This window comes from Rhinatrema bivittatum, chromosome 4 (genome assembly GCF_901001135.1).
Source record: "Rhinatrema bivittatum chromosome 4, aRhiBiv1.1, whole genome shotgun sequence".
Lineage (NCBI taxonomy): Eukaryota > Metazoa > Chordata > Amphibia > Gymnophiona > Rhinatrematidae > Rhinatrema > Rhinatrema bivittatum.
The window spans coordinates 110,945,642-110,956,999 of record NC_042618.1 but is presented as its reverse complement, the minus strand read 5'-3'; the positions used below and the strand labels follow the sequence as shown (position 1 = coordinate 110,956,999).

Sequence of the window (11,358 nt, the reverse complement as noted above, 5' to 3'; positions counted from 1 at the left end):
TACAATAACAGTGTACCGTGCTAGAGACTGCACCTTCAAAAGGATATAAACAGAATAGAGTTGGTTCAGAGGTGGCTACTAAAATGGTTAGTAGTCTTTGTTCTAAAGCATATGGAGACAGACAAAGATCTAAACATATATACCCTAAAGGACTAGTGCTGTGATTAGCAGGCTAAAAGTAATTTTACATAAATAAATAAAATACCCACAAATTTCAAAGTGTCTTTTTAATATTAATCATTTGTACCCAAGAAATAAGTGCTTCTGCCTTCAGTGGTAGATCTTAAAGTCATGAAGTCGTTTGCTCTTCAAAAAACACTAGAAGTCCATAACGGCTGTAAGCTATAATCTTGAAATCAAAAAACATATCAACGTGTATCCCAGCTGGCATGTACAAAAAGTCCTTTTGTTCCAGTGAAGGAAAAAATACAGAAACTGCTGTTAACATACAAACTCTGTATTCTAGGCTGTTTCTTCTTTGTTTTTATTCTGGTGAAGAGACCATAATATACAGGAACTACAGAAGCAAGAGCAATTTGACTGGATGAGTAGGAAACTGATGGGCAGTTTAAAGGTGGCCTTCTTGAGTTATTGCTCCTTTTTTTTTTTTATTTGCTCTTGCACTGTTCATGTAATATGAGATACCTGCACAAATATGTTTTTAGACAAGTGCATTGTTGGAATTGAAAAAGGAATTTTAATACAATTTCCCATTTCATTTTCAAATCAAAATGAAAGAAAACCTAACAATTTTATTCATTTGAAAATCAGAATGTCTGCCAATGCCAGAAGAAAAAAAAAGGTAAAAAAACATTAAGCCTGGCCCTCCCCCATTCCCCATCCCAGTTATATTCTTCGCTACTTGAAATTTTCTTCATGGGGCAAGAACAATTCCCAGTTGCTGCCATCCTGACCTCAAGTCAATTGCAACTTGTGCCAGACGGCCAAGGCCAGCACCATTGTTCATGTCCTCCATGCAACAAAATGGCACTAGGTCATTTTGTACAGCAGAAATGAACAATGGAGCTTGCCGTGATCTTCCAGCACTTTCTGCAACTGAGTCTCTACCGGGGTAGCAGCAACTGGGAACTATTCCTGTCTCATGAAGAAAACGTCAAGCAGCAACCAAGGAAAGAGGGATATGGCAAAGGGCAGTCATCTGAAATTTTAAAATGTAAGTTTCTTTTCATTTGCTGTTTGCTTTTATTTTTTCATTTTAAATAAACAATATAGAAATATGAAACTATATCTCTACAAGCCCCTAATATGTTTTCTGTTGAGCTCCAGGATATGTGAGTACTCTAAAGGGGAATTATTCTACCTGGAGCCAAACCCTGAATGAGACCATTGTAAGGTAGCCTTTATCCAACCTCAGAAGCATTAGAATAATTAAATTCAGCAGATTTGCTTTTCTCAGTGAAAAATTAAACAGTCTCCTTTTCTTCTCTTTGAAGGAAGGGCAGTAGAAACGTCTCTTTGACAGACCCCATACGCTGTGTAAGCTTTTCCATTCAAAATGGGAGGGGCTCAAACCTTAGTGCCCATCAAACATTTTCATTGGCTGAATGCCCCTAAATACCATGGGGCAGATAAATCAGTCTTTTGCTCCAGCTTTATCAGGGGAGAACATGCCAGGATCCTAGTGGAGATACTGTTACACTTAAAACAGAACTTGACTATACTTGCACTTCCATTGTATTTAAAATGAGTAATTTGACCAACAGTAAAATGGGGGCCCCAACCAGCTCTTCCAACGATCATAATTCAGGAAAATAAACTACTTCTTCCATAAAATACAAATCTAGAAAAAGATATTTGGAACAAAAAGCTGAAGAAGGGTTCTTTGTCCTCAACTTTAGTGCGATCATTCAGAAGTCAGAGAAATTAGAAATAACGAAATGTTATCAATTGTTAAAAATGAGCTTTTACTGTACCTTGTAGTAACAAGTAATATTATGGGATGGGGCTTTATTTGTCTTCTATTCAAATCAGATGATCAGATTTGCCAATTCAATTTCATTCAGGGCTTCCCTGCATATTTATTTGCACTGTTGATTTCTCTAATAAAACAGTTTAAACATTAATTCAGGGCTTCCCAAACTTTTTGCCAATGTGACCCCATTTTAGCACTTGAAAATTCACATGACCTAAAGGATGACCAAAACAAATTAGCAAGGGTACAATCCATTTCCACTCACACCCTCCCCATACTCCAGGTGATCCCCTATCCCAACCTCCCCACTCTACAGTAAATCCTTTTTCCCAATCTCTACCCCATCCAAAGAACCTCCTCTCCCACCAGCAGTGACCCTCTCTCAGCCTCTGCCCCTCCAGTAAACTCTTCTTACCTCCCCAGCTCCTTACCTCCCCAACCCATCCTGTCCATCTCAGCCCAAGTCCTTCTTATAATCACCAAGTGATCCTTTGTCATACCCTCTCTCACTTCCCAGCCTCACCTCCCCTCAAATCCTTTCACATCCCCCTAGCTTCTCTCATATTCCCCAGTTCATCTTCTGTCATTCTCTCACCCTCCCCAGCCAATTCCTCTCCACTTGATCCAACTTTCAAACCCCTTCTGCATCTGATCCTTTCCTTTAAACATGCACCCCCTTCAACATCTCCCTGGCAAGGGTCAGTGGCATTATTCTTTGGGCCACCTGGACATAGGTGGATGACAAATGATGTTAAGAGAGGCCAGGCTGATAACAGGGGCAATGTCTTTGTCTTGGGTAGGTTCAACGGTGGATGATGAGAGAGGAGTAGCAGAAGTCTACCCTAATCCATGGAAACTCAGCCACAAAAACTTATGCAGGGGCAGTGTCTGTGAGCATTTGCTGGTTCAAATGCCCCACATTGACTTCTACTATTAATGTTGCTGGTGCCTGAAGAATGCTACTGTTTGAGGCACTTGTGACCCCCATCTGGGATCTCCACCCACAGTTTGGGAAACCCTAATTTAACTGGTGAATAGAGGCCAACAAGTAGAGATGTGAATCGGAACTGAAATCCGAACCGATTCTGGTTCCGATTCACATCTATAGAGATGTGAATCGGAACTGAAATCCGAACCGATTCTGGTTCCGATTCACATACAAGATGTCTGCACATCTGCTATAAAGATTACTTATATTAAGTGCTATGTTTCTTGGCTTTAGCCTTTGTGTTCCTACATGGGTCTTGTTTACAGGATAACCACAATGCATATGCAGGTGACATATACATACATTTGATCTAAGAGAAGCATGATTAGCAGATTTTGAATACTCTAAACAGACTGGTTTGGGGTTGCAAAAAATATTGCCCTAGTACATGGAGCACAGGGATTAGTCCTTGCACAGATCTAAATATTCTATGCTTAAGTTAACGGAAAGAAAAGCAGCACAGCTCTGGTGAAGGTCAGTACTACCTTTTGGAAGCATCCAGATTTGTGTAGTCTGTGCCCATTCAAAACATAAAAAGAATTTTAAAAAATGGAACTGTACCAAACTTCTAAAAAAAAAAAAAAAAAAAAAAAAAAAGTCACTTTTGCTTAAAAAAAATATACAAAGTTTATTTTTTTGAAGATGCTTAAATAATAAAATGAAAAATGATTGTGCGTTAATTTTCTCCTTCACCTTCCTCTTCTTCTTGTTTAACAACTGGAGTTCCTGAAAGTAAAAGCAAAAGGTTTCTGAGACCCTGCATTTAAATCAGATCCATCATGCCCTGAGCCATGGCTGTCAGAATGCAGGCAGCTGTCAAGGGAAGTGAGGACAGGATCCTTTCAGTAACAGCAACATTTAGCAAACTGGCCTTTCCGTAAAACTCTGATAATTCTGCCACCACAGCTCACAATGTGCTTTATGTTTAAAATCATTAGCAAGTAAACCATTTCCACATTCTTCCCAAAGAAAGGGCCATATTTGGACCACTGCAAACTATGACCACATCAGGCTTGCGAAGGGCACACCACACAGATCTAAACATGCATGGCCTGTTAGCCTGAGAATGTGACAAGAAGCCAGGTCAGACAACAGGTTTTACTTTCTTCCTAAACCAGCTATTTCCAAAAGCAGAAAAGCTGCTAAGGAGTACTCCTTCCTCTCCCATCCTTCTCTGTCTTCTAACCCTTTGGGTCTCTGAAGTATCATTCTACAGCCTGCCAACCTATATTTAGAACTATTACTAAGAACAGTGCCTGTGGTCTCAAAAGGGTTAAGCATGTAACTCTTGCTCTAGCCTTCCCTGAAAAATCAAACCAAATGAATGCCATGCTTTTTTCCTTCCTACATCCTGAAACAATCCATTCAGAATCTTGTTTACCTTGTGGTTGTCACTGAGTAGGCAGAGCATATCAGAGCCTCAATGGAGCAGTGAAAGTCATGCCCATCCTGCTGCCACTCACTGGCCAATCAGAGCAACACTGTACACTGTAGTCATCTTTTTAAATTAAAAAAAAGTCAAGAGGACTAAAAAGAAGGGGAATTTGGGTTGGTAGGATTTTTAAGTAGCAGACAGGGGTATTATTGGCTTTAATATAGTTGCAATGTTATTGCCAGCGACATCTCTGATATAGCAGAAAAAGCTTAAATGAACACATTGAGAAGACTTATTATTGCAAACCCATTTTAGGGCCTCATTTTCTAAAGTATCGCAGGCCTGCGATACTTTAGAAGATGAGGGGCGGGGGGCTGAAATGGGGGGCGGGCCTGTGCTAGCCGGCAGCGATCACACCGTCGCGGTGCGATCGCTGCCGGATTCGCACCCAATAGCGCCACCATAGGAGGTGTAGCTATTGGGAGCGAAATAGACAGCAAAAAGGTACCTACCTTTTTGCTGTCTGCGGCGTCGGTGCAGAGTCGGCCCCGGTGATGCCCCGACTCCTCCTCTTCCGGGGCCGACTCCGCCCCCATCCTGGTATCGCACGCGATAAGGGACTTTTTGCGTGCGAGCGGCTTGGAAAATGAGGCCCTTAGGTTTGCTAGATATGTCCTATAATATGAACGTTCAGACTTACTGAGAGCAGTAGCTTTTGGCCTATCAAATGCCATCAGAGTCTAATGAAGATGTTCAGAAATTAAATATTAACTTACTCTTAATGAAGAATTGGGATCCAGTATAGGAAATCCCATTTGTGAACAGTTTTGAAGACCCCATTGTGTATCACACAGTCCTTTGTAGAGGGTTCAGGAAGCTGGGTTGAATAGGTGGATCTTAGGGGAAGGCCTAGCTAAAAAGCCATGCCATAGCTTTTTTTCCTGAACTTAAAGTAGCATGGCTCCAGGAACAGGGATAGTGGTAATTTGTTCCAAATTTTTGGTGCACAACAGCTGAAAGCATGGAGGCTCATGCAGGACAATCTGACAATAGTCAATGGAGGAGAGGAAAGAAGAGCCATTTCAGTGGACCAGAGATCCTTTGAGGGCGTATAAGGGGAGAGAAGTATTAAGGTGCCTGTTTATTCAAGCATTTGTAGACAAAGCAAAAAGTTTTAAATTTTATCTTGCTTTCTACTGGGAGTCAGTACATGGTAATAACTCAGCCCAGAACTCACCATCTAGTTTTTTTAGCTTCGGAAGGCGTTTGGTTGCATCTTCTAACCAGGTTCCCTCGGCAGATTGTTTCTCTTCCAGGGGATTACCCACAAACACGAGATCCTCCAGTAGCGGCAAGTCTGCCAGTTTTGAAAACTCGGCTATAGCATAACACACAGAAAATCTTAACAAGTCACTGCCTCCAGGAAGCACCTGCTTCCCCAATTTCATTCTTGCAATTATTGTGCTCATGGACAGTGTGTTGCCCGCAGGGGTCCTGAGAAGGATCAGTATAGCAGCCTCCACCTCCATTTAGATTTTGTATAGGGGGAGTGACTAGGAGGAGATTTCAAGAACTTGAAACACAAAGAGTTCCTCATGTATAAGACACAAATCAGAACCAAAAAAAAAGGGGGAATCTTAGTTTAGGGAGGGTAAATTTCAATAGGGTGCATATGTCAGCACATACATGCATAAGTAGGTGCGCCTAGTTATGCCTGCATTTTCTGAACTGTTCAGCAGAAGCCTCACAGTTTATAGTATGCTGCAAATCACTACACCAGAAGTACGTGCGTATATTTCAGTACATGCACATTTTTGTTACTTCAGAGATCTGCATAATTTCTATATTTTATGCATTAAATAATTGTAATATATGCATATCAACCCTCTGTTTATTAAACTGGCAGATATACATGTGTATCTTGCTTACAAAAAATACTTGTGCGTATACTTCTAAGGACCAATTTGCTGAGACTTCCACCAGTTCACCCACACTCTCCTTCAGTTGATCTAGAGGCCCCCCCCCCCCCACACCGAAAAACTGCAGACAAAAAGAAAAGTCAAATTTAATATATATGACTTGATTAGCAGGTGTAAAAGGATGCATGTATGTTTGATGACGTATACATGCATTCTCTTTATAAAATACATAAATATGCACGTACTTCCCAACCCCACCTTCAAAACGCCTACTTTGCGCATGCATACTTTTCCCCACATGGCAACAGTACACACGTTCTCCCGCCCTTCTGAAAATTCACTTACCATGAAGAGAGGCTACGTAAGCATGTATATGTTGATTTTATATGCTCAACCCCTGCATAAGTCTTTGAAAATTACCCCCTCAATGTCAATAGAACTATTGTTTGTTTTTGATGCAAGTTAAAAATGAGTTAGATAGTCTGATTCCTTTTAAATGCTACTTAGTTCAAATGTACATTATGTGAATTAGCTTCCTGCCCTCCCCACTTTTGGACTGTCACCTCATTCCCAGACTCAGTGACCAGGGTAAAGTTCCCTGCTGTCCTCTCTCATGATGCTGAATGTAGATGTTCAAAATACAAAATAATCCAGCTATATTTGGAACTCTATAGGAAACACTGACATTGCAACCATCATACGTAGCCGCAGTAGAATAATGGCTTATAATGTCAAGCCCTTGCAACTCTGGGCTTGAATAATCATAGGTTGCTGTGAGTGTTTAGGATGCAAACATTGTGTGAACACTACTAATGTCTGCACACCGATTTCCACCAGTTGGGTAAATAATATCTTACGTCCTGAAGTGCTCGCTCAGGACGTAAGATATTATTTACCCAACTGGTGGAAATCGGTGTGCAGACATTAGTAGTGTTCACACAATGTTTGCATCCTAAACACTCACAGCAACCTATGATTATTCAAGCCCAGAGTTGCAAGGGCTTGACATTATAAGCCATTATTCTACTGCGGCTACGTATGACGGTTGCAATGTCAGTGTTTCCTATAGAGTTCCAAATATAGCTGGATTATTTTGTATTTTGACTCATTCTGATTTTCAGCTACCTTGAGTTTCTTGAATTTCGAATGTAGATGTTCTGCTGTCAGTTTGTACATTACATCTTTTTAGGAAGCTAAAATGGTATGAACTTATTTCTGGTTTTCCTCACATATTTCCCCATCCTGGGAACTAGTTGGAATAATACATACAACGAGCAGTAGTATATTTCCCCATCCTGGGAACTAGTATATTTCCCCATCCTGGGAACTAGTTGGAATAATACATACAACGAGCAGTAGTATAAGGAGACGAGCCTGGCTTACCCCAGTCCTTCACCAAGTTGTTTGATATGTACAAAACTTTCAGTTTCTTCATAACATGAATTCCTTTCAGTTTCTCAATCAGATTATATGAGATCCACAGCTCTTCTAACATCTCCCCAACTGCCTCCTGATATAGAAGAAAACAGTGTTCACATGCACATCTCTAAAGAATCATCCTTTCCCACTATATCTTGCCAAGAACAAAGAACCACCACCCTTTTCTGATCCATACCAATTCAGTCTTTTACCTTAAGCTCTGAATTCTCCATAATAAAAGGAAGTACTAGGGAGAAATAAACATAAAACATAGCTATATGCAAAAAAATTATATAATTCCAGTGAGGATTTGAACTCAACCTCCCACTGCAAATATGGTGTAGCTCATCTGTCTTTAGCTTAACTCTCTTCTCCACTCTTTGTCAGTGTAGTATAATGACAGAAATCCAAAGGGTGAGGGGCACCCCTAAAGCAAGTTTGTTTACTGTAAACAGTGCTTTCTGTAGATAGCAAGATTAGCCATTACATGTGGGTGACGGCACCCAGTGGCACCGAAGAGGCTTGTCAGAAGGAGGAGGAGAGGCAGTCATCCTATGATAACACTCATGGACCTTTTAAACCCCCAACCTCGGCAGTACACTCCCCTTTTCTTAGAAGGTTGGTGTTTCAGTTTGTTCAGAGTGGATTTCACCGCTACTGGTCCCTGCAATATTGATCTGGTGCAGTTGTGCTATTTTGTAGCCACTGGCCCCCATTTTTCCCTGTGTGTGCAGTTTCAGTTATCCTTCCCAGTGAGTGCAGTTGTGGTGCTGCGGGCTAGCAATTCACTTAAGGCAGACTGAACATTTGACCCTTGAGCAATCAAGTGCATTCAGCAGTAGCCTAGAGCACAAAACGTGGCGAAGCACCTGAAAGCAGAATCAACAGAACAACTGAGGTGTTAGGGTAGGTGAGCAGCCAAAGACTGCAATTGTGTAAGTTCCGGGGATACATGCGTCCAGGATAAAAGATTGCGGCAGGGGCAGGGAAGATCTCTGTGGACTCAAATATTATCTCCAGTATGGCAGATCCATCACAGTCCCATTGTCTCTGTTCTAGAGTCAGCTATACTACCCTTACAATTGGGAGGTGGGTGCCACCAAGGGGAGCCAATCCAAGACTAAGCAAAGAGGAGCATAAGGGCAAACCTGTAGAGCGTGTGAAGACACAATATGGAAGAGGTCGCAGGCACACTGTGACCCAGGGCATGGCCAATAGCAGCTGCAACATAGAATAGAAAACAAACAGCACATGCAGTTCCTGATACCTGAAGTGATCACTTCAGGGGTTCATTCAGAGATACAATTCGTGGCCAGGCAGCTCTGTGATAGCAGTGCACAGGCTGGTAAGGCTGTCACATTCCAGATGGGACAGCACAGCAGGGTCAAGCCCATAGGCAGGGCCTTATACTAATGCTTCTTTCCACGGCATCCATTAGGCACCTGGTACAAGTTGGGCTCTTGGCCTGCATATATAACAGATGATGCACCCAACTTACTGCTGGGGCCCAGGCACCAGTGTGTACTCCAATGAGGTTTCTCCAGCTATGGCAGGATATGCGCTAAAGGGGCCCCTCCAATGCACTCAGGCTACTTTGGAACAGATCTGTCCCCCCACCCCTCCCTACTCCTGGGGGGTACTGGCTGGCTACCACGCCTGGAACATACTGTGCTGTTACACAGGGTAAGGTTCACGGAACCGGATTGACTGCTGAAGCTTGTGCAGAGCGCCACCTAATGCCAGCAGCCTACCAGCGGAATTCAGCCGTTCATTGCATGGGGTTTCTGGTGCTAGTCCCCCAGAGAAACACTACAGTCACATGAGGAAGCTAGACTGAAGCTGCCAGCCATATCAGCTAGCACTGCTCCAAGGGACAGCACAGACGACTCAGACAAGGTGTGAGTCATTAGGGGATGAAAGTGGCAATGCCAATTCCAGCACAGAGGCGACACCAACAAGGCAAACAGAGGGGAAAGACGAAGCCTAAGAACAGGTCAGACCCAAATATGGACAGCTTCTCTAATTCATTTGATTCTGAGAGCTCCTCCGAAATTAGCCCTACCATCAGAAGATAAGGTTGAGGCATCCAGGGGGGCCCCAGCACCGACAACCTTATCACAGCTATGGGAGAGCTTACCCAAGATCCTTTAGAAAGAGATTAGGAAGAGAACATATATAGATATTTTCAGAGTTATGGCAGGAAGAAGAAGGAGGGGTGACAGAGAAATAAAAAGGGGGATGAAGCACCTGGCACAGACAAAAAGGTCCTTAGGAATATAATTAATTGGATGGGACATTTTGGAGAATAAGTGACCCCACCAACATGACCCCACCTAGTACGGCCCCATGTTGAGCTATGCAGATACCATTCTGCAAGTTCATCAATCCCTAAGATAATTGGTTTGTCAACTTTGAATACCTCGATTAAGGACAACTTTTTGAAAAAGCACATTTTACTTGCATTGTTTTAAAAATTACCTTAAAAATATAATCAAGGATCTTATAGAATTCATATTCTATCCAGGCAGATGATTATAAATTATATTACACTACATATTTTTATATGAGCAAATCAGGCACCAGGGAAACATGGTTTAAGGTCAGAGCCCTTGTTTCTGAGGCCTGTTGTATGCAAAATTACTCTTTTTGAAATAACAGAAGTATATTGTTTTTGTAGAATAGAGATTTTTTGGTCTGTATAGGTGTTTTTTTCACTCTGACGGGTCCCATTTGATTATATTACCACTAAACTCTATAATGGCACAGACTGAGTGGAAACGAATTTTCAGTTATTCCACCTAACATTTAGCAAACGTGCAAGAAGCCTTATTATTTTCAGATTTACCTGCTTTGACAACGTCACTTTCAGAACAGCTTCAAAACGGGTAAAAACTCACCCGTTAACACAAGCAGGCTATCTGTGCAGAACTGCATGGAGCCATGCTTATCAAATATGTGAAACAACAAATTACTCCAAGAGGATTGAGGATTAATAAGAACCACACATTTTTGTTGATAACATAGATTTTCTCTCCAAATAGGTATCAATACTGAACAAATGCACATTGGATTTCATGCTTTTAATTACTGAATATACTAAAGTGAGCACAGATGAGATCAAAGCTGAGATAGTTGTGGTTGAAGATGAATTAAAACAACAGGAATCATTTTCTGCTTCATTAAAAGAATTACAGCAAACAACGGATAAATTCAGGAATGAGGTTAAAAAGGGTAAAAAAGCCAAATATCATCGCGACCAGCAAGATTATGCAGCATCCCATGTATATAAGAAAATTAGTTCTTACCTGTTAATTTTCGTTCCTGTAGTACCACGGATCAGTCCAGACAGTGGGTTGAGCCTCCTTTCCAGCAGGTGGAGACAGACTAAAACTTGAAGGATGCCCTATATCAGGACAGGGCCTATCCTCTATCCCTTCAGTATAACGTATGTCAAAGCATAAAACAACAAACCCAAGAATAGGATCAAGCAAGTAACTGTAAAGCTCAACGGAGCAAATATAGAATAATGTAGGAAAACATGGTATACCTATACGCTCTTGCATCAACTTGATATAAGAAAACAACCAAGGCTTCCGGTGTAATTGCTCAGTAATCTTGCACAAAGAAATATATGAAAATCTGCAGACCTGCAAGAAAACAAGCTTCGAGAGGACAGAAGACAGACAGGGAAGGGCGTCTGGACTGATCCGTGGTACTACAGGAA

The 11,358-nt window shown here is 41.7% G+C and overlaps 1 protein-coding gene across 4 annotated transcripts in view; it reads right to left on the bottom strand.

The window, feature by feature from the left end:
• Positions 1–208: 208 nt before the first annotated feature.
• DNAL1 (dynein axonemal light chain 1) overlaps positions 209–11,358 on the bottom strand; it is a 106,905-nt gene continuing 95,755 nt past the window's right edge. For all 4 annotated transcript variants that reach the window (XM_029598665.1, XM_029598667.1, XM_029598669.1 and 1 more), the window contains 3 exons: positions 7,599–7,725; positions 5,534–5,674; positions 209–3,647 (listed from right to left, as the gene is read on the bottom strand). In XM_029598665.1, coding sequence (XP_029454525.1) covers positions 3,598–3,647; positions 5,534–5,674; positions 7,599–7,725 — 318 coding nt within the window. In that variant the 3' untranslated portion in view covers positions 209–3,597. The remainder of the gene's footprint in view (positions 3,648–5,533; positions 5,675–7,598; positions 7,726–11,358) is intronic.